General features: G+C 56.1%; 1 protein-coding gene across 1 annotated transcript; it reads right to left on the bottom strand.

Annotated features, from left to right (window-relative positions):
* Nucleotides 1-704: 704 nt before the first annotated feature.
* Nucleotides 705-22,534, bottom strand: SCAMP2 (secretory carrier membrane protein 2). Its single transcript, XM_054169061.1, has 9 exons — nucleotides 22,440-22,534; nucleotides 14,528-14,608; nucleotides 11,919-12,008; nucleotides 10,891-11,008; nucleotides 10,307-10,435; nucleotides 8,685-8,844; nucleotides 8,077-8,178; nucleotides 2,794-2,911; nucleotides 705-866 (listed from the first exon to the last, which is right to left on the bottom strand). Exons 1-9 carry the CDS (start codon nucleotides 22,494-22,496, stop codon nucleotides 720-722), a joined length of 1,002 nt encoding a protein of 333 aa, XP_054025036.1. The 5' UTR covers nucleotides 22,497-22,534; the 3' UTR covers nucleotides 705-719.
* Nucleotides 22,535-22,706: the final 172 nt, after the last annotated feature.

Here is a 22,706-nt window from a genome sequence, read left to right on the forward strand (position 1 = left end):
ACACCACGAGAAAGTAAGTTTTCCCTCCTCCCAAGCCCTCTTGCTCCCAGCCTTTCCCTTTGGGCCCCAGTACCCTGCCTCTGAGGAAGCCCAGCAGTTAAAGAGGCCAGAACTCAGCGTGATTCAACTGTAATAAACCGAACAGTACATTTGTCTCCTCTTAAAATTAACGACCACAAACTACATGCAAGTTACAAAACCCTCCCCAAAACAGCAGAGAATCCAAATTCTTCATAGCAAAGGCCAGCAGAAGAAAAGAGAATAACACCCCCCATCCCCCCCCCAAAAAAACCCCACCCCTGCTTCCCTCCAGACAGGGGAAGAGGAGGAGGAAGAGAGACAAACACTCAAGCATGTCCTGGATAGAGAAATATATTTGCTTCAGAGGATGTCTCCCCTATCTCCCCCACACCCTAACAAGAAGACAGGGGAAAACTAAAAGGTCATCATCAGAACCGTGGGGGTGGGGGGAGGGGGCTGGCTGAAGCTAAAACCGCATATCTCTTCTCCCCTGGAGCGGGCATCACAGAGCTAGCCATGGGAAAGCCCACCCCCTTGTCCCCCACCCCCTTGTCCCCCACCCCCCCCAAAACAAAAGTGCATCTTTAGAAAACAAACCGAAAGAGAGTAAAAGGAAAATTGGGCTGAGGATGGAGGAGGGGAGGAAGGGAGGAGGGGAGGAGGCAGAACATCACCAACCCCCCCCCCCCGGCAGGGTCCTAGTTGCCCCGGAACGCGTTCTGTGCGGCGGCCGAGGCGGCCCCGGCGGCAGCGGTCTGGAAGCTCCTGTTGGTAAGGATGCCTTGGGAGAACTCTTCCTGGGCCCTTTGGAAACTGGCCCCCGTGCGGCGGTACAAGGAATGCACCTGGGGAACCAGAAAGGACGAGAAAAATCAGGGGGCAGCACTGGGCTGACTCCCCAGCTCCTGCTGCCTCCTCCCTGTGCCTAACCAGCTCGTGGTAGCTAGAGCCAGCTCCACCTCCTTGTGCCTAACCAGCTCTTGGTAGCTAGAGCCAGCTCCACCTCCCTGTGCCTAGCCAGCTCTTGGTAGCTAGAGCCAGCTCCACCTCCCTGTGCCTAATCAGCTCTTTTGGTAGCTAGAGCCAGTTCCATCTCATGTGATGCTGGGGGACATGGTTTAGTGGTGACCTGGCAGTGCTAATGGTTGCACTCTTGGATCTTGGAGGCCTTTTCCAACCCAAACCAATCTGTGGTGCTACCAAATCAGTACCCTTGGTGCCACTTCCATCAGCACCTTCACAAACCCCAGCCAAGTAGTGTGAAGACAGGGCTGAAACACCACATGGCAGGGATCAGCTGACAGCTCTGCAGCCTAGGGATGTTAAGTGCTGGAAGGAGGAGGAAGAGGAAGGGAGGGATGAAGTGAGAGCTACAGAATGGAGGGAAGTGGCAGCTGTTGAAGGGAAGGGGCAGGGGGGACACTGGCAGTTCACAGTAGGCAAAAACATGCAAACATGCCTCACTCAGAACACAGAATGGGGCTGGAAGTGACCTCTGAAGACTGAGTCTAACATCCCCTTGCCAAGGCAGGTTCACCTAAAGAAGGTCACAAAGGAACACATCCAGCTGGGTTTTGAATGTCTCCAGAGATGGAGACTCCACCACCCCTCTGGACAGCTTGCTCCAGTGCTCCACTACCCTTACATTAAAGCAGTTCCTCCTCCACAGGATGCTGTGGACTTCAGGAGACCCTCCTGTGTTGGAAAATGGGGATACCAGACAGTGGGTATCACACCAAAACTCCTCTGCATGCACTAGGGTGGTGTGGACACTTAACCCTTGCATTTACAGACAGGACCTGAAAGTGCCTGCAAAACAAGCAGCAGTTACCTCCTTCCAAGAGACAATTTAGAGGGGAAAGGAAGAGGAAGCAACAGAAATAGGACCAGCCCAGCCTGTCCTTGCTTTCCCCAAAGCAACATTTCTGCTGCTCATTGCAGAAATGCAACCCTGGTGTGCTCCATCAGAAGGAGGATGGGGAGCTTTGTGTCTGCCTAGGAGGCAGCTGGATCCCACCAGGCTTGGAGAAGTCCCACAGCATTGGGGTAGTAGGGACTGTAAAGCCCTGGCTATATGAACAGAGCAATGCTCTTCTCTGCTCAAGCAATTCTGGACAGACTGAAGCTAAAAGGAGGTGCAAACATCTCCATGTTTGCTGAGGGTGGCATTTGGGACCTCAGTGGCCTCCTTCTTTGGGCAACAACCAAGGCAGCAAGATGTCCTCCTTCAATCTAATGGACCTCTGCCTCTTACTGCTTCTTCAAAGGCCACTTTCCCACCTGCAGGTCCCCTTCAAGCCACTTGTCATGGAGCCAGGAAGCACAAGCAAACTACCTTCATTGAAAGTGCCCCAGTTCATAAAATCACAGAATGGTTTGGGTTGGAAAGGACCTCCAGAGGTCATCCAGTCCAAATCAGCAGGGGCAGCCCTAATTAGATCAGGCTGTCTGCAGTCCTGTCCAGCCTCACCTTGAGTATCTCCAGGGATGGGACCCCAACCACCTCCCCTGGACAACCTGTTCCACTGTTTCACTACCATCCTGGTGGAGAACTTGTTCCTGACCTCCAATCTCCATCTGCTCTGCTCCAGTTTGAAGCCATTGCCCCTGGGCCTGTCCCTGCAGGCCTTTGCAAACAGTCTCTCTGCAGCCTTCTCGTCGGCCCCCTTCCATCTTCACAAAGCTGATCCCCAGCTGCCTGACAGGAGGTGGGAGCTGCCTGACTTAGGTGGGGGGGAGGGGAGGCTGAGCTGAGGGCTGTGAGGCACTCACCTGCTTGAGGAGGAAGAGGGAGAGGACGGCACAGAGTGTGAAGAAGCCTGCCACCACCATCATGATGATGGCCACCGGCAGGTTCTCCCCCACCACGGAGAGCGCCGCGATCCACCCGCTGCAAGAGAGGGGAGAGCAGGCTGAGCACCCCCAGCCTGGCAGCAACCACAGCAGCACTGAATTCACCAGGCTGGAAAAGGCCTCCAAGAACATCAAGTCCAACCTGCCAGCCAACACCATCTGATCAACTCAACCATGGCACCGAGTGCCTCATCCAGGCTCTTAAACACATGCAGAGCTACAGGCTGGGGGCAGAGTGGCTGAGAGCTGCCAGACAGAGAGGGACCTGGGGGTGCTGAGTGACAGCTGCCTGAACATGAGCCAGCAGTGTGCCCAGGGGGCCAACAAGGCCAAGGGCATCCTGGCCTGCATCAGGAATAGTGTGGCCAGCAGGAGCAGGGAAGTCATTGTGCCCCTGGACTCTGCACTGGTTTGACCACACCTTGAGTGCTGTGTCCAGTTCTGGGCCCCTCAGCTTAGGAAGGACATTGAGAGACTTGAAGGTGTCCAGAGAAGGGCAACAAGGCTGGGGAGAGGCCTTGAGCACAGCCCTGTGAGGAGAGGCTGAGGGAGCTGGGGTTGCTTAGCCTGGAGAAGAGGAGGCTCAGGGGAGACCTCATTGCTCTCTCCAACTCCATGAAGGGAGGTTGTAGCCAGGAGGGGGTTGGTCTCTTCTCTCTAGCAACCAGCACCAGAACAAGAGGACACAGTCTCAAGCTGTGCCAGGGGAAGTTTAGGCTGGAGGTGAGGGGAAAGTTCTTCCCAGAGAGAGTTGTTAGCCATTGGGATGTGCTGCCCAGGGAGGTGGTGGAGTCCCCATCCCTGGAGGTGTTCAGGAGGGGATTGGATGTGGCCCTTGGTGACATGGCCTAGTCATGAGGTCTGTGGGGACAGGTTGGACTCCATGATCCTAGAAGTCTCTTCCAACCTTGGTGATACTGTGAGACTGTGTGATACCTCCAATGATGGTGACTCCATCACCTCCCTGGGCAGCACATTCCAATGGCAAATCTCTCTCTCTGTGAAGAATTTCTTCCTCACCTCCAGCCTAAACCTCCCCTGGCACAGCTTGAGACTGTGTCCTCTTGTTCTGCTGCTGGGTGCCTGGGAGAAGAGACCAACCCCCACCTGGCTACAACCTCCCTGCAGGGAGTTGAAGAGAGCAATGAGGTCTCCCCTGAGCCTCCTCTTCTCCAGGCTAAGCAACCCCAGCTCCCTCAGCCTCTCCTCACAGGGCTGTGCTCAAGGCCTCTCCCCAACCTTGTTGCCCTTCTCTGGACACCTTCCAGCATCTCAACATCTTTCCTAAACTGAGGAGCCCAGAACTGGACACAGGACTCAAGGTGTGGCCTAACCAGTGCTGAGTCCAGGACACAATGACCTCCCTGCTCCTGCTGGTCACACTGTTCCTGATGCAGGCCAGGATGCCATTGGCCTTGGTCACCTGGGCAAACTGCTGGCTCATGTTCAGCTGCTGTCAACCACTACCCCCAGGTCCCTTTCTGCCTGGCTGCTCTCCAGCCACTCCGTCCCCAGCCTGTGGCACTGCCTGGGGTTGTTGTGGCAAATGTGTAGAACCTGGCACTGTGTAAGCAGATGGAGCAGAGGGAGAAGCACCAGCCCCTGGAGCTGCAAGGAGCCTTGGCAGGAAGCTTACAGGGACATGTGAATCCCAATGTTAATAATGGCTGTGGAGATAGGGAGCCAGAGCTTGTCCAGGTGCTTCTGTTGGGGCTGGAGTGTCCCTCATTGTTTTGAGAAACAATGCACTTCTTCACAAGAGAATTGAGCTCACCCTGGCCCCTGCACCACCCCCTTCTTCAGCAGCAAAATCAGCAGAAGTGGGACCAGCAGGAGCAGGGAAGTGATTGCCTCCTCTACTCAGCACTGCTGAGGCTGCAACTTGAATCCTGGCTTCAGTTTTGGAGCCCTCACTCCAAGAAGGATATTGAGAGGGCTGGAGCAGGTCCAGAGAAGGGCAACCAAGCTGGGGAAGGGTCTGGAGACCAGGGCTGGGGAGGAGCAGTTGAGGGAACTGGGGCTGTTCAGCCAGCAGAATAGGAGGCTGAGGGGAGACCTCATTGCTCTCTACAACTCCCTGAAAGGAGGTTGGAGCCAGGTGGGGGATTGGTTAATTTCTCAGGTAATAGAACAAGAAGAAATGGTCTCAGGTTGCACCAGGGGAGGTTTAGGTTGAATATCAGGAAGAATTTGTTCCCTGAAAGGGTTCTCAAGCCCTGGAACAGACTGCCCAGGGCAGTGGTGGAGACACTGGAGGGGTTGAAATCCATGCAGATGTGATGCTGAGGGACATGGTTCAATGGTGACCTGGCAGTGTTGGGTTAAGAGTTGCACTCTTGGATCTTGGAGGCCTTTTCCAACCCAAACCAATCTGTGGTGCTACCAAGTCAGTACCCTTGGTGCCACTTCCATCAGCACCTTCACAAACCCCAGCCAAGTAGTGTGAAGACAGGGCTGGAACACCTCACATGGCAGGGATCAGCTGGCAGCTCTGCAGCCTAGGGATGTAAGTGTTGGAAGGGGGAGGAAGAGGAAGGGAGGGGATGAAGTGAGAGCTACAGAAAGGAGGGAAGTGGCAGCTGTTGAAGGGCAGAGGGGACACTGGCAGTTCACAGTGGGCCTCACTCAAAATCACAATCACAGAATGGTAGGGGTTGGAAAGGGCCTCTGGAGATCAGAGTCCACTCCCACTGCCAGAGCAAGTCCACCTAGCACACAGGAACATGTCCAGGTGGCTTTTGAATGTCTCCAGAGATGAAGGTTCCACCAGCACTCTGGGCAGCCTGTTCCAGTGCTCCACCACCCTCACAGTAAAATTCCTCCACCTGTTTAGATGGAGCTTCTTATGGTGCAGTTTGTGCCCACTGCCCCTTGGCCTGTCCCTGGGCACCACTGAAAAAAGCCTGGCCCCATCCTCCTGACACCCACCCTTGAGGGTGAGGGACTTTTTAGGGTGTCAGGGAGTGACAGGACTGGGGGGAATGGATCCAAGCTAGAGGAGGGGAGAGTTAAACTAGGCATGAGGAAGAAGTTCCTCCCCAGGAGGGTGGTGAGACACTGGGACAGGTTGCCCAGGGTGGTGATGGAAGCCTCATGCCTGGAGGCTTTGAAGGCCAGACTGGATGGGACTCTGGGCAACCTATCTAGTGGAAAAAGTGTCCCTGCCCATGGGAGAGGGTGGTTGGAACTGGATGATCCTTGAAGTCCCTTCCAACCCTGACAGTTCTGTGAAGTACTGATCAGCACCAATGAGTTCCCCACTCACTTCACTAGACTAAAGAGAACCAACTCTCTCTGTCTTTCCTCATGAGAGGGAGATGGCTCCAGCCCCCTGGATGTTCAACACCCTCCTGGGTGCTGGAGAAAGGAGTCTTTCCAAGTGCTGAAGCAAGACAGCCAGCCCTGTGCCACCAGGAGAGAGGGAGTGGAGGAAGCCGAGGCGCCCCCCGCTCGCAGCGCCGGCTGGGAGGACGCGGAAGGCACACCACAAGCCCCAGCCAAAAATAAACACAGGGCCTGGCTGCAGGAAACACAGCAGCAAGCTGGAGGCAGGCTCTCTGAAGTCAGCCTCCACACACAGAGTGCCCCCCTCCCTCCCAGTCCCCCATGACTCAGGCAGCACAGGGACAGCTTTGCCCAGGAGTCATTCTGCAGGCAGCCCGCAAAAATAGATGGAGGTTTCACCCTGCTCCTCACCCCCAGGCTGGTCCCCAGGAGGAGAGCCACTGCCAGTTAACCTCTGCAGTGTTCACAGCAGCTTGGGGATCTGATCTGCAGCCAAAGCCCCCGTTTCCACCACAGGGGACAAGTTGGAGCTGCTCCAGAAGCCCAGCCTCACCCTTCTGTACAACGCCATCAAGAGAGGGCGAGGATAAACCCCTCCCTGCACGGCCCCCACCGACAGCACCCTGGAGAGAAATCCAGGTGGGGTCTGGGGACACAGTCAGGCTGGGAACAGCAGTATGGAGCTAAGCCATACCCAGCTGCTGGGTCAGAGGTCCTTAACTCCGTGCTGCAGCCTCAGTTTCGACACCACGCAGATGCCGTTGACACTTGAGGCTCAGCACGAGAGGAAGCAGCCTCACGCTGGCCCAGGGGAGGTTCAGGCTGTCTGTAAGGGAAACTCTTCTCACTGAATAATTGGTTAAGCTCCAGAACAGGCTGCCCAGGGAGCTGGTGGAGTCACCACCCCTGCAGGTGCTCCACAGAAGTGTGGATGTGGTGCTGAGGGCCATGGTTCAGTGGCGAGCTCGGCAGTGCTGGGTTAACAGCTGGACTTGATGCTGGAGGTCCTTTCCAACCTCAGTGATTCCATCACAGAATTGGGTTGGTTGGAAAAGACCTTTAAGATTCATGGAGTCCAACCAGTCTCTAACTCTGCCAAGGCTCAACCATGGCCCTCAGCACCACAGCTCTGTAAACACCTGCAGGGATGGGGATTCAACTGCCTCCCTGGGCAGCCTGTGCCAGGGTTAGAGACCCCTTTCAGAGAAGAATTTTCTTCTAATGTCCAACCTAAGCCTCCCCTGGCACTACCTCAGGCTGGTCCCTCTTTGTCCTGTCACTTTTGCCTAGGAAGAAGAGACCAACTACCCCCTGGCTCCAGCTTCCTTTCAGGGAATTGTAGAGAGCAATGAGGTCTCCTCTCAGCCTCCTTTTCTCCAGCCTAAACCCCCCTAGTTCCCTCAGTCGCTCCTCCCCAGCCCTGCTGCTCTCCAGACCCTTCCCCCCAGCTTTGTTGCCCTTCTCTGTACCCACTCCAGCACCTCAACGTCCTTCTTGGAGTGAGGGACCCAAAAACTGAAGCCAGCACTTGAGCTGTAGCCTCACCAGTGCTGAGAAGGGGTGAATCTGCCATCTCTGAAGTGAGGGGCAGGGCAGCAGGGGAAGTGTGGAAGATTCCTCACGCTCCTCTCTGCACTGGCCCACAGCAGCGGCACAGGAGGTTGTGGGGGGAAGGGAGGGGAGAGGGAGGCAGAGCACAGGAGGGGAGAGGGAGGCAGAGCACAGGAGGGGAGAGGGAGGCAGAGCACAGGAGGGGAGAGGGAGGCAGCCCAGCTGGGACCTGCCAACACTGCCTATTAAGTCAGACAAGCCAGGGGAAGGAGGAACAGTCAGCTGTCAGACACAGTGCTGAAAGCTGTGGTGAGGAAGAGCAGGCAGGCAGGGCTGTGAGGTGGCAGCCTGTCACTCCCAGCTTACCTGTCTCCCCAGCCAGGAATGCCAACAGCCTGGATGATGTAGATTGCTATTTGGCAGAAGAAGATGAAAAAGAAGATGAAGAAGCTGAAGGAGCTGTCAGACCTGCAGGAGAGATGGCAGCAGGAGTCAAACCTGTGGATGTCATCCCTGGGCAGGCTCCCTCCTCGAAGAGGAAGGCAACAAATTCAGCAAAGCCCTTCCTGCAGGGAAAAACTGCTAAGGGGAGCTGGTTTCAGAGGGAGCTCAGGCAGCAACACCACTCAAAAGGTGCCCACTCTGCACCACAAAGCCACACAGCAGGCTGCCCAGAGCAAGGTGGGGCAAGCAAAGGCAGCTCCCTTCCCTTCCTTGGCATCTACAGGCCAAATGGTTTCTGAGAAATCAATAAAAGGCTGGGCCCTAGGAGTGGTTGGGCTGGGGAGTGGAAGGTGAAAGCAGCTCTTCACCATCAGGTTCTCTCAGACACTTGCAACAGGCTCCGGAACAAGTGGGTTTGATCTGGGCAGCTGGGAAAAAAGCCTGTGGGCAAGAGAGGATGGGAAGAGACAAACCCAGGGCTCCTTCCCCCAGAAGGCAGGTTCCCCAGCACAGAAGCCAAGAGGACTTGCCTGAAAGCCTTGTAGATGGGTCGGTACCAGCAGAGGAAGGCACAGGGGGTGAATAAAATCAACCACAGGATCGAGAGACCGAAGTCCACTCCTCTGTCCTTGCTGGCTGTGAACCAAGCCAGGCAAGCAAGCAGGTTTAGGAGCAGGGTGATGGAATGCACTGCTCGGGGTGGGAGAGAGAGAAAACACATCAGTAAGTACTTGGGAAGCTCCACAAGCCTCTCCAAGCAGCCCTAATCCCTCCCTGAGCACACATGGAGCCGTGCAGCAATTAAGGAGCCTTTGGGCAATCTAATTTCCTTCCCTCCCTTGAAAGGAAAACTGAGCTGAACCTAAAGCCCCTCAGTCTGATCCTGCTGCTTACAACCAAAGCTTTGCAGAGCATCAAAAAGTGACAAACAGAGCTGAGGCACTCTGCACCCCCCCTCTGGACTGTGCTACCTGCTGCCTTCTGGGGGCTCAGGAGAGTTGTTAAAGCCTCTGCTAAAAGACAATGAAATTCTCTGGTGAATGACCTATTCCCAACAGATCAGCTGGAGCTCTTCCCATGTGCCTTCATAAAGGAGTCCTCATTTTACCCTCACAGAATTCACTGCAGGTTCAAGCTCAGCATTTGAGGCAGAACCACAGAAGCAGGCTGGTTTGGGTTGGAAAGGACCTTAAAGACCATCTAGTTCCAAGCCCTCCCCTGCCATGGGCAGGGACACCTGCCACTAGAGCAGGTTGTGCAAGGCCCCATCCAACCTGGCTTTTAACACTTCCAGTCTTGAAGTTTCCACAACTTCTCTGGACAGCCTCTTCCAGTGCCTCACCAATCTCATGGGGAAGAATTCCATCCTAGAGCCCAACCTAAACTGAGCTTCTTCCAGTTTGAAGCCACTACCCTTGGCCCTGTCACTCCATGCCTTTGTAAAAAGTCCCTCTCCAGCTCTCCTGTAGCCCCCTGCAAATATGGGAAGGCCACTCTAAGGTCTCCCTGGACCCTCTCTTCTCCATGCTGAACAACCCCACCTCTCTCAGCCTGGCCTCACAGCAGAGGGCTTCCAGCCCTAACATCATTGCTGTGACATCCTGTGGCCCTGCTCCACCAGGTCCCTGTCTCTGCTGTGCTGAGGACTCCAGAGCTGGCCCCAGCACTGCAAGTGGAGTCTCAGCAGAGGGGCAGAATCCCCTCCCTGCCCCTGCTGCCCGTGCTGTTGGGGATCAGCCCAGGACAGGGTTTGCCCAGGCACACATGGTGCCAGCTCATGCCCAGCTTTTCACCCCCCAGCACTCCCAAATCCTTCTCTGCAGGGCTGCTCTCTTATCCACTCTCCACCCAGCCTGAATCTGTGTTTGGGATTGCCTTGCCCCAGGTGCAGCACCTTGTACTTTGCCTTGTTGAACTTCAGAAAGTTGGCACTGGCCCCTCCTCTCCAGCCTGTCCAGGACCCTCTAGATGCCATCCCTTCCCTCCAGCCTGTCCAACCACAGCACTCAGCTTGCTGTTGCTGGCAAGCTTGCTGAGGGTGCCTCAATCCCACTCATCTCCAGCAAAGATGCTCAACAGCACCGGTCCCAGCACCAACCCCTAGGAATCCTCTTAGGAGGAGTTTTGCCTGCAGCTCCAAGCTGGTACTCACACATCCACAAGTAATAGAGCATCTTGCATGTCCTCTGGTAGTCAGCTGGGATGTCTGCAGAGAAATCCTGATAGAAGCAGGGCTTGATGGGACACTTCTTGGGCAGAGGTGGCCAATTGTTTTGCCTCGCTGCGGACGGGAGGAAGGAACAGCTCTTCACCTTGCTCTTCCCTCCTGGAGGGACCCATTCACAGGCCAGGAGTTGCAAGCAGCCCTCCAGACACACTGGCATGGCAGCCTTGGAAGAGGCCAGCTGTGAGCTTTGAGCAAGCCCTGACCTGGCAGCACCACAGACACTGAAAGCAGTCAAAGGCAGGCGCTGCCAGCGTGCCCCCGGGGAGAGGGCACCCCCCAGAGCTGCTCTCCAGCAGCTCTCAGCTTGTTTCCCACTCTGTCGGCTATGGGATGGCAGGTGCAGGCCCAGGAGGGCTGCCACAGCAGTGAAGGGCTAGAGGAAGGGCCCAGGGCTCCTTCAAAAGCTGTGTACCCTTGGCCTGGCTGAGCCTCCCATCAAACCCTTCCCAGGCAGGAGAGGCAGAGCAGCACAGAGGCCGCGGGCAGGGCACCCAGGGAGCAGGACTCACGGTTAATGCTGGCTGCATTGCTCTGCAGTTCCCTTTCCTTCTTCTCCAGCTCTGCTGCCTTCCTCTCTAACTCTGCCTGCTGCTGAAGGAGCCCAGCTTGTGCTGCTGCAGCCACAGCCTAAAGCAGGGAGAAAGGAAAAGGTTCAGTCTTTCCCTAAGCACAGCAGTGGCAGAACCACCAGCAGACACAGCAGATGGCAGCCTGGAACAGGAGCAAAGGCAGAAAGAATTGGAAAGCTGGACACATGTGGCTGATCTGAAGCATCTTGAGGCTTCCTGCCTTACCTGCTGGAGGACAAAACTGAGACCAAGGCAGAAATCTGCCCAGATGTTCATCTCTTATCCCCTGGGAAGATAGGACTGGAGGAACCTTCAGGGGGCTATCCAGCCTGCTGCCCAACCTCTGTGCCCTTCCCTTCAGCAAAGCTATGCTTTCCTTGCAGCTTCCTCACCCACCCACTTCCCCTCACTGCTCTAAGGGCTCTTTACAGCAGAGCAGGGAGCAGGACTGTGGAGTTCACCAGGGCAATTTCCTCCCCAGCTAGGAGAGGGGCTCGAAAGGAAAGCAAGAGAGCTGCCTGCCACACCTCTTCAGCATCTCTTCCACCTGTTGGCTGCTCTGAGAGCTGACCCTTTCTCCTAGCAGCCTTGGCTCCTCTGCTCTGTGGGTGAGAGGGTCCCTGCCAGCTCTGCTATGCACAGCTCCTGGAAGGAGCCTGTCTGACCAGCCCCCAGAACTAAGCTCAAAGCATTCCCAGGACGTTTCAGTGTTTGCAGAGGGAAGGCAGAGCAAACAGGACACAAGGCAGGGAGAGCTCTGCCACCAGACCAGGAGGTCAGACAGGTACAGGTGCTCGTGTGGATTCCTCACGGACATCTGCTCGCCAAGGCCCGTTTAAGAGAACACATGCAGCTTCCCACACCCAGCCCCAGAGGATCCCCTACCTCTCCTATCCTCCACATGCCTCCTAAAGCCCACTGGAGCTTGTTGCTGCTCTCCAGCCCAGCCCTGGGGAAGGCAGCAGTACCTGGGGAGTGGGCTCCACGGAGGTCTGCAGGACAGCGGGCTGCGAGTGGCCGGAGGGCTGCGTGGCTGGCGTCGTCCTCGCTGCATTTGTCTGCACAGAGAACACAAGCAGCAGGGCAGAGACATCACAGGCTGCTCCCTGCAGCACAGGGCAGCCCAGCCTTTAGCACTGTCAAACCAGAAAGCAGTGGCAGGAAGCAGCTCTGTGTGCTTCGGCTGCTCGTTCGGCCCTCGGTGGCGCTGGGGGACCAGCACCTCAGGATCAGGGCTAACAGGCTAAGGAGGGAGAAAAAGGGAGGCAAGGGCAAGCTCCTGCACCTGGGTTGAGGAAACCCCTGGTATCAGCACAGGCTGGGGATGAAGGGCTGGAGAGCAGCCCTGTGGAAAAGGACTTAGGGGTACTAGGGGGTGAGAAGCTGGGCATGAGCTGGCACTGTGTGCTCCTAGCCCTGCCCCAGCCCTGTCCAGGGTCAGCAGGGGCAGGGAGGGGATTCTGCCCCTCTGCTAAGACCCCACCCCTGCAGTGCTGGGGCCAGCTCTGGAGCCCTCAGCACAGCAGAGGCAGGCACCTGTTGGAGCAGGGCCAGAGGAGGCCACAGCAATGGAAGCTGTGAGGCCAGGCTGAGAGAGTTGGGTTTGTTCAGCATGGAGAAGAGTAGGTCCAGGGAGACCTTAGAGTGGCCTTCCCCTATTTGCAGGGGGCTACAGGAGAGCTGGAGAGGGCCTCTTACAAAGGCATGGAGTGACAGGACAAAGGGTGATAGCTTCAGGTTGGAAGGAGCTCACATTAAATGGGACATTAGGAAGAACATCCCCATGAGCTTGGTGAGGCACTGGAAGAGGCTGTCCAGAGAAGTTTCGGAGGCTCCAAGACTGGAAGTGTTAAAAGCCAGGTTGGATGGAGCCTTGAACAACCTGCTCTAGTGGAAGGTGTCCCTGCCCATGGCAGCAGGGCTTGGAGCCTCTGCCTGGACTTCAGCAAGGCCTTTGACACTGTCCCCCCCAGCAAACTGCTGGCCAAGCTGTCAGCCCCTGGCTTGGACAGCAGCTCTCTGAGCTGGGTTAGGAACTGGCTGGAGGCTGAGCCCAGAGAGTGGTGGTGAATGGTGCCACAGCCAGCTGGCAGCCAGGCACCAGCAGTGTGCCCCAGGGATCAGTGCTGGGCCCTGTGCTCTTTAACATCTTCATTGCTGATCCGGATGAGGGGAGGGAGTCAGTCAGCAGCAAGTGTGCAGATGGCACCAAGCTGGGAGCAGAGGTTGGTCAGTTAGAGGGCAGAAGGGCTCTGCAGAGGGACCTTGCCAGGCTGGACAAATGGGCAGAGGCCAACAGGATGGCATTCAACAAGTCCAAGGGCCAGGGGCTGCACTTTGGCCACAGCAACCCCAGGCACAGCTACAGGGTGGGGGCAGAGTGGCTGAGAGCTGCCAAACAGAGAGGGACCTGGGGGTGCTGAGTGACAGCTGCCTAAACATGAGCCAGCAGTGCACCCAGGGGGCCAACAAGGCCAAGGGCATCCTGGCCTGCATCAGGAACAGTGTGGCCAGCAGGAGCAGGGAAGTCATTGTGCCCCTGGGCTCTGCACTGGTTAGGCCACACCTTGAGTGCTGTGTCCAGTTCTGGGCCCCTCAGTTTAGGAAGGACATTGAGAGACTTGAAGGTGTCCAGAGAAGGGCAACAAGGCTGGGGAGAGGCCTTGAGCACAGCCCTGTGAGGAGAGGCTGAGGGAGCTGGGGTTGCTTAGCCTGGAGAAGAGGAGGCTCAGGGGAGACCTCATTGCCCTCTACAACTCCCTGAAGGGAGGTTGTAGCCAGGAGGGGGTTGGTCTCTTCTCCCAGGCAACCAGCACCAGAACAAGAGGACACAGTCTCAAGCTGTGCCAGGGGAGGTTTAGGCTGGAGGTGAGGAGAAAGTTCTTCCCAGAGAGAGTTGTTAGCCATTGGGATGTGCTGCCCAGGGAGGTGGTGGAGTCCCCATCCCTGGAGGTGTTCAAGAGGGGATTGGATGTGGCCCTTGGTGCCATGGTCTAGTCATGAGGTCTGTGGGGACAGGTTGGACTCTGTGATCCTCGAGGTCTCTTCCAACCTTGGTGATACTGTGAACTAGATGATCTCTAAGGTCCTTTCCAACCCAAACCAGCCTGCTTCTATGATTTGGATCAGTTGTTTAAACCACAAGCATTGCTCTGCTCTGGTTTCCTGCTCTCCATTTCCCACCTCACCCCTGGCAGCAGCCAGGAAAGCAGCACAAAGCTCTCACAGCCCTCCACCAGTGGCATCAGCGCAGCAGCGCAGCTCCCAGCCCGGGGAGCAAATCAGTATCGCTGTGCCCTGCCACAAAACATCTGCCCCCTTCACACTTCAGAAAGCTTCACCACCAGGCAGCAGCGCATCTGAGAGAAGCTGTTCCATGGCAGCAGAAAGCTCCAGCTGGGAGTTACTGAGTACCCCAGTGCAGGAGCAGTTGCTTGCAGCTTTGCCACGCTGCCACAACCGGCTGCAAGGCCCGTGGCAGAATCAGCTGCCAGAGCTTCCCTCTCTTTCTCTTAAGCTGCACCTACAAAGGGCTCTCACCACCAAGACACTCAGTGTAAGGGGATGTGGCACTTACCAGCTGGGAGCTCTCAGTGAAGGGGTTGAACTCATCCAAGCCACTTTGGCTGGCATTTGTGAGCTGGGTCACCGAGGGGTCCTGCGAGGAGAGAGAGAGCAAAACCAAATCAGCATCAGGCACAGGGCATGGGACCACACAATTGCTTTCACTGGCACAGACCTCTGAGGTCACTGAGTCCAACCATCAACCCAGCACCACCATGGCCATGCAACCATGACTCAAACTGCCATGTCTACACATTTTTTCAACACCCTGGGCAGCCAGCTCCAATCCCTGACCACTCTTTCAGTGAAGAAGTTGTCCCTAATCTCCAAGCTAACCCTGCCCTGGCACAACTTCAGGCCATTTCCTTTTGTTCTATCACTTGATACCAGGGAGAAAGAGACCAACCCCCACCTCACTCCAGCCTCCTTTTAAGTCTCTCTGCCCAGCTACAAGCTGGGATGCTGCTACACTCAGTTACTGCTTGCCTACAGTGAGTTATTCCTAACTTCCAGGGACTCCAAGTGGGACAGGAATTCATTCATCCACAGACAGAACACTGCTGGACATCCAGGACCACCTCCCAAACCTCCCTCGTGGGCAAGGATCCCCACAGCACAGCAAAGCCTCCCAGAATGAGTTTCCAGGTCCAACTGGGCCTGGCTGAGGTGTCAGCTGCCCCGTGGGGCATTCAGACCACCAAGCTGAAATGCCAATGATTGTCCAAAAAGGAAAAACCAGCAGCTCAAAGGAGCTTCTCCTACCCCACTGAGGCCACAGCTGGAGTCCTGGGTCCAGCTCTGGCCTCCCCAGTTCAAAAGGGGCAGGGAACTACTGGAGAGAGTCCAGAAAGGCTATGAAGACACTGAGGAACCTGAAGCATCACTGTGAGGAGGAAAGGCTGAAACTTCTGGAGCTGTTGAGCCTGGAGAAGAGCAGCCCCAGAGGGGATCTGAGCAATGCTCAGCAAGAGCTAAAGGGCTGGGGGCAAGAGGATGAGGCCAGACTCTTGTCAGTGAGAGGACAAGGGGCAATGGGCATGCCAAAAGGCTCCATCTGAAGACGAGGAGAAACTTGTTTGGTGTGAGGCTGCTGGAGGCCTGGAGCAGGCTGCCCAGAGAGGCTGTGGAGTCTCCTTCTGTGGAGAGATTCCAAACCCACCTGTCCCTTGTGATGCTGGGCAGGCTGCTCTGGGTGACGCCCATTCTAGCAGTGGGGGTGGACTGGATGATGCAGAGAGATCCTTTCCAAGCCCCACCATGCTGGGACTCTCTGCAAACTCCCAAGGAAGCTAAGCCAGAGGTGTGACTCCAGTTACTGTTGGCACAACAGCTGCATTCAGGTAGATTTTATTCCTTCCTTTCTCCACACTGCTTCCCACAAAAGATCCCTCCTTTCACAGGCACTCTTGGAACCTCTGGAGTGCTCCTCTCCCCACTCAGCAGAGAAACAAGGTACTTGCTCAGCTTGGAAATCCTCCTGGGAGAACAGCCTGGCAACCTGAGAGCTGGCCAGGGACAAAACAGTAACCAAACCAAAAAGCCCCCAAAAACCCTTGTGGCTTTTTACCCTTGCCTCCCTCAGTAACCTGCCTCTCAAGATCACTGATTTTAATTTGGTGGTTAATGAGGTGAGAAACGAGGCAGGCTGCAAGGGGAGGGAGCAGCCGAGGCGTGCAGGGGCTGCAGGGAAGTCGCTCGGTTGGAAAGCTGCTGGAGCCATTCCCTGGGCTTGGAGCGCAGCCTTCTGCTGAGCCAGATGCCTACAGAACAGTTAATGAGTAACTTCAGCCCTCTCCTCCCATGGCAAGGCACTCCCCACGCAACAGGTTGCACTAGTTTGTGAATCACCCCAGGCTCAGGCATCTCAGACGGGGAGGATTCAGATGCTGGCCAGGAAGCAGCCCCAGCAGAACGACCGCGCTGGAGCCGAGGGCTCAGAGGAGTCCAGGCACAGGTTTTACCTCACTGCTTGCTCCTCTGGAGGCTTTAACTTAACCAGTTTTGCAGGTGCCTGGGGTGTTGGACACGAGATTACAGGTCAGTTACTGCATGAGAGCTGCTGTGTGCCAGCCTGATAGCCTTTAATCCAGACCAGGCGAGATCCCAGACTGAGCAAAGTCCAGCAGAGGACAACTGCACAAGGAAGAGAAACTCCCTTCAAGGCAAGGGAAGAGGAAAGTGAAGGCTGTACAACCACTTTAGGAGCCTGAATGGTCAGGCTGGGAGGAAGTAACTCACAAACAAGGAGAAACACTACCCAGGCTCAACACTCATTTTTTCCCTTCCCATCACAAGGTGACAGAAGTTGGAAGCGACCTCTGGAGGGCAGAGTCCAAGCCCCCTACCGAGGCAGGGTCACCTAGAGGAGGTCACACAGAAACAGGTCCAGGTGGCTTTTGAAAGTCTCCAGAGATGAATGCTCCACCACCTCTCTGGGCAGGCTGCTCCAGTGCTCCACCACCCTCCAAGTAAAGAAGCTCCTCCTCAGGTTTAGGTGGAACTTCTTATGCTCAAGTTTGTGCCCACTGCCCCTTGTCCTGTCCTCGGGCACCACTGCCAAACAGCCTGGCCCCATCCTCCTGACACCCAGCCTGGGAGTTTTTATAAGCATTTACAAGATCCCCCTCTCAGTCTTCTCTTCTTCAGGCTACAAAGCCCAAATTCTCCCAGTCTTTCCTCATTAGAGAGATGTTCCAGGGCCCTCAGCATCTTTGTAGCCCTCTTCTGCAGCCTCTCCACTCCCCATCGCTCACCTCTGCTCAGAAAGGTACTGAATGACACCAGGTTGGGAGCAGGAGTTGATCTGTTAGAGGGCAGAAGGGCTCTGCAGAGGGACCTTGCCAGGCTGGACAGATGGACAGAGGCCAACAGGATGGCATTCAACAAGTCCAAGGGCCAGGGGCTGCACTTTGGCCACAGCAACCCCAGGCACAGCTACAGGCTGGGGGCAGAGTGGCTGAGAGCTGCCAGACAGAGAGGGACCTGGGGGTGCTGAGTGACAGCTGCCTGAACATGAGCCAGCAGTGTGCCCAGGGGGCCAACAAGGCCAAGGGCATCCTGGCCTGCATCAGGAACAGTGTGGCCAGCAGGAGCAGGGAAGGCATTGTGCCCCTGGACTCTGCACTGGTTAGGCCACACCTTGAGTGCTGTGTCCAGTTCTGGGCCCCTCAGTTTAGGAAGGACATTGAGAGACTTGAAGGTGTCCAGAGAAGGGCAACAAGGCTGGGGAGAGGCCTTGAGCACAGCCCTGTGAGGAGAGGCTGAGGGAGCTGGGGTTGCTTAGCCTGGAGAAGAGGAGGCTCAGGGGAGACCTCATTACTCTCTACAACTACCTGAAGGGAGGCTGTAGCCAGGAAGGGGTTGGTCTCTTCTCTCTAGCATGCAGCACCAGAACAAGAGGACACAGTCTCAAGCTGTGCCAGGGGAAGTTTAGGCTGGAGGTGAGGAGAAAGTTCTTCCCAGAGAGAGTTGTTAGCCATTGGGATGTGCTGCCCAGGGAGGTGGTGGAGTCCCCATCCCTGGAGGTGTTCAAGAGGGGATTGGATGTGGCCCTTGGTGCCATGGTCTAGTCATGAGGTCTGTGGGGACAGGTTGGACTCCATGATCCTTGAGGTCTCTTCCAACCTTGGTGATACTGTGAGACTGTGACTTAACTGGAGGCTCATCAGCGCAGCACTGCTAGGGAAAGGGCAGGCTGCTGGGGGGCTGAGCAGGGCAGTGGGAGCAGCACCACAGCTTCCAGCTGCAGAATGGTTTGATCTCCAAGGGAGACAACCTCTTATCTTCATGTGTAGCTTTCAAACCAGTCAGTGGCTTCAGGAGGCAGCCCAGCCACGGCAAGGCAGCTCGGTCTGACCAGCTGTTGTGCAAGCGTGGCTGAAACAGTCACCCAGGGAGCAGAGAGGCTCTGCAGCCAAGCTCCAGTGTGCCTGCACATGACATGTGCCTCTGTGGCCTGGGGAGGGCAGGAAGGAAAAGAGCAGCTGTGAAACAGAGGGTGGCAGAAAGGCGGCAGCTTCCGCACGCCTGGGCTGCGGCGCGTGAAGGATGAGCGAGCACCAGAGAGGCAGAGGAGGGGAAGGCCAGTGGGATTCTGGGGTGTATTAAGAGGAGTGGGGCCAGCAGGTCAAGGGAGTTCTCCTCCCCCTCTACTCTGCCCTGGTGAGGCCCCACCTGGAATATTACATCCATTTGTGGGCTCTCCAATTCAAGAAGGACTGGGATCTGCTGGAGAGGGTCCAACAGAGGGCTGCAAGGATGAGGAAGGGACTGGAGCACTGCCTGGTGAGCAGAGGCTGAGACCTGGGCCTGTTTAGTCTGGAGAAGAGAAGACTGAGAGGGGATTTAATAAATACCTGGGGCCTGGGTGTCAGGAAAGAAGGGACAGGGACAGGCTCTGCTCACTTGCACCCTGGGATAGGACAAGGGGCAATGGATGAGAACTCAAGGAGGAACTTCTTCACTGTGAGGGTCACAGAACACTGGAGCAGGCTGCCCAGAGAGGTTGTGGAGTCTCCTTCTCTGGAGACTTTAAAGATCCATCTGGATGCATTCCTGTGTGACCTGCACTAAGTGCTCCTGCTCTGGCAGGGGGTTGGACTGGAAGATCTCCAGGGGTCCTTTCCAACCCCTGACATCCTGTGAGCCTGTGTGAATGAGAAGGTGCCCAGAAGCTTCAGATCTCAGAGTTTTCTGCAAGCTACAAAGCAAAAGGCAGTTGGCCCTCTTGAAATGAGCAGTGGTCTGATCCTTTATCATGTTTGGGTCAGAAAAGATCTCAAAGACCATCAAGTCCAACCATCAGGCTAGCACCACCATGGCTACTAACCCATGGCCACATGTTTCTTGAGTATCTCCAAGAATGGTGACTCCACCACCTCCCTGGGCAGCCTATTCCACTCTCACAGCAAAGAGATTTTTCCTCATCTCCAACCTAAACCCCCCTGGTGCAACTTGAGGCCATTTCCTCTTGTCCTGTCGCTTGTTGCATGGGAGAAGAGACCAACTCCCACCTCATTCCAACCTCCTTTCAGGGAGCTGTAAAGAGCAATTAGGTTCACTCTCAGTCTTCTCCAGACTAAACAACCCCCAGTTCCCTCAGCTGCTCTTCACCAGACCTGTTCTCCAGGCCCCTCAGCAGCTTTGTTGCTGTGAAACATGGAGGCAGAGAGTTAATTCAGCTGCTGAACCCCTTGAAGCCACACTACCAAGGAGGAGGTATGAGCTCTCAAGTTGCCATGCACCTTTCTTTTCAGAGAGGGCTTAGTCCTTTGGATCCTCAGCTAAATTCAGGTCACTTAGGAAGAGCCTGAGCACCTGAAGGCTCTCTTTCTTACTTCTCCATCTGATCTACCAAGCAGGTCCAACCACAAACTTTGTGCTCACAGGTCAACTTTTAGAGTGAGCTGCAGAACACCAGCCATCATATCCCCATTTGCTGCCCTTCCTCACGCAGCAGGGATACACAAGGTCATTTTTCACCATCTCCCATTCCCCAGGGCAAGATAATTTCGTGTTTGGACCAAACTGCACTGCCATGGGATTAAAGATTAAGACTAAAACTGCTTCCAGATGCAGCGTTTAAAGCAAGCACCGAGCTGCACCCATGCCAGCTGACAGAGCTGGTGCCAGAAATCCCATTCTGCCATTCCTTTCTGTTCCCACAGGTCAAGCAAGCAAAACAGGATGAGATGCCACTCTAGATGGCATGAAGGCAAGAGAACTTGAATGAGAGTCACCGAGAATTTAACATAGGTGTCCAAATATCACAGTAACTGCCCCCAGATATCACCAGCCCTGCAGTCAGCCAGACCTCAAAAGCAGCATCACTGCCTGGAAGATGCACTGAGAGAAACCCCAAGGGGTTTTGTTCTTGATCTCTCTAGAGGATGGACATTTCCAGCCCTGTCTGAAGCTTGCATCAAAGTTCTGGGGGTAGCTGCCGCTTACAGCAGGTTACTGAATAAACGAAGGCAGTTAATCATCTCTCATTAACTGGTTACAATAAGTAACAGGAAGAAAAGCCAGAGATATTTTTAGTAGGACCACAAGAGCTTCCTTTACATCCAGCTTATTGAACACCACGAACAAAGCCTCCTAAAAAGGCAAAGATCTGTCAGGATTGGCGGAGCACAGAGCACTGGGAACCTCAACAAGGAAAGACAACCCTGGTGCTCTGCCCAAGAGATACTCATCAGCGCGACAAGGCTGGGAGGGTGAAGACACTGCCAGAGATCTCCAGAGCGTGTGGAAGGGGATGTCAGCGCCTGTGGGGCAGCCAAACTGGTCCCCCCAGCCCTGCAGAGCAGCGAGACCGCCGATGGATCCGAACCCTGGCGGAGAAAGGCTTGTTTCACCAGCTTTACAGGAGCACGGGCAGGGCCATGTGCTAACCACAGAGACTCCAAGGCTGCGGGCAGCAGCGTTCAGAGATTCCTCCTGTCCAGCTGATGACGACCAGGGGGGAGTTTTCTCTCAACAACAGTGGAGCCACTGCCACGGAGAGGCTATAAAACCTGCCACAAAGCCCAGCTGCAGCAAGCCTTCGGCCGACTGCAGGGACACTGCGGGGCACAGGGTACGTCTGTCCTCGCAGGCAGGAGCCAGGCTGACATCAGAGCTACCTGTTGTAATCTGTGCCCAAGCTCTCTTGTTTGAACAGTGAGTAAAGAGCACAGCCCTGCTCAGGCAGATACCAGGACAGCTTTAATGGGCATGAAGCAGAAGCATAGTTACTTCCTCAGCACTGAAGCAGTAAATGCTGACCTGTACGTCTGAGCCACCCTCTGTTCCCCCCCCACCACTGCTGGAGTATTTCAGGAACACAGACAACCAAAGCCTTCCTGAGATGCAGGAGAGGGGGTGAAAACGAAGGTGAGGGGGAAGAGAGGATATTTTTCCTTCTGGATTTGCTTTGATTCTTCAAAATCGTAGATGTGGCACTCTGGGACATGGTCCAGTGGTCCTGGAGGTGTGGGGCAGAAGGTCAGACTTGATCTTAAGAGGTCTTTTCTGTAGGGCTCTACGTTTTCACAGAAAACACTCAACAAAGTTTCACTTTGGCTTGGCCATGGAATCGGAGGTCAGGGCACAGCCCCTTCCTGCAGATCACATCCCAGCCAAGCAGCAAGGCTCCAGCAGCACCTACAGCAGCCCACTGATGGAAGTCAAAGCCTGGACGCTTCTTTACACACTCCTCCCACGTACATCAGGTACAAGAGACTATTCCTGGCCAATTCCCTACGTAATGACCCCACGCTTCCAGCATGGAGGTTAATCCCGCAGGGAAAGTGAGCAAAGTTTCTCAAGGGCTCTTGCAACCCACTGCCAAAAGCTGCGTTTGGCCTTGCAGACTCGGGTTTAAGAGCCGACGTTCCGCGGCGTTAAAATCAGCCCCCAACCGGGCCCGGCAGCCGGTCCGACCGCCGCGAACCCGACCCAGAGCAGTCTCCTGGTCGGGGTGGTTCCAACCCCACCACATCGGCAGCCCCGGAGAGAGGGGCGGCCCGATGGCGCTGAGCCCCCTCCCCGCAGCGAGCGGGGGCCCGAGCTCAGGACGAGGCGAACCCCATCCTCGAACGGAGGGGAAAAGGAGGCTGCGGGGAGGAACGGCGGGAAAGGTCTGGCCGGAGGGTGTCGCGGCTGGGTCACAGCGGGGCCGGAGCACATGCGGGCAGAGGCGGGTAAGCGAAACGGGGGCAGCACGGCCCCGGGGTAGGGTGCAGGTCTCGGTGAGGGGTGTCCCGGCCGCAGCATAATCCCGCCCCCTCTCCCTGATTGGCCGTGGTACGGCAAAGCGACGCCACGATTGGGCAGCGACGCTTCACTCAGTGCCACGTCCCGCCGGCGGCGGTCCCGGGAGCGCAGAAGGGAAGGGAGGGCCGGACAGGGCGATAGAAAGAACCACACAGCCCCCACCGCCTAACCTGGAAGGGATTGATGTCCACCGGGTCGGCGAACGGGTTGGTGTCGAAGCCCGACATGGGCGCGGTCCCCGCTACTCCGCTCCCGCCGCCGCCGCCACCGGACCAGGCACTTCCGGGGCAGCAGGGGGCGCTTACGCCGCCACTCACATGACCTGAGGCCCCGCCCACCGCGCGCCCCGGCGCCGTGACGTCACGGATCCTATAGCGGGGGGGGGGGGGGGGGGGGCGGGGGGTGTGCAGTGTTAACCCTATAGGGGATCGTTCTAT

The sequence above is a fragment of the Dryobates pubescens genome, chromosome 17, assembly GCF_014839835.1.
Source record: "Dryobates pubescens isolate bDryPub1 chromosome 17, bDryPub1.pri, whole genome shotgun sequence".
Taxonomy (NCBI): Eukaryota; Metazoa; Chordata; class Aves; order Piciformes; family Picidae; genus Dryobates; species Dryobates pubescens.

What these genes read in the sequence shown, in the direction of transcription:
- SCAMP2 (XM_054169061.1), bottom strand. Translation starts at nt 22,496, where the DNA reads ATGTCGGGCTTCGACACCAACCCGTTCGCCGACCCGGTGGACATCAAT. An exon ending in TGGACATCAATCCCTTCCAG is followed by an intron (nt 14,609 to 22,439) that starts GTTAGGCGGTGG and finishes CTCTCCTCGCAG; the next exon opens with GACCCCTCGGTGACCCAGCT. An exon ending in ATTCCTGGCTGGGGAGACAG is followed by an intron (nt 2,912 to 8,076) that starts GTAAGCTGGGAG and finishes CCTCTCTTGCAG; the next exon opens with CGGGTGGATCGCGGCGCTCT.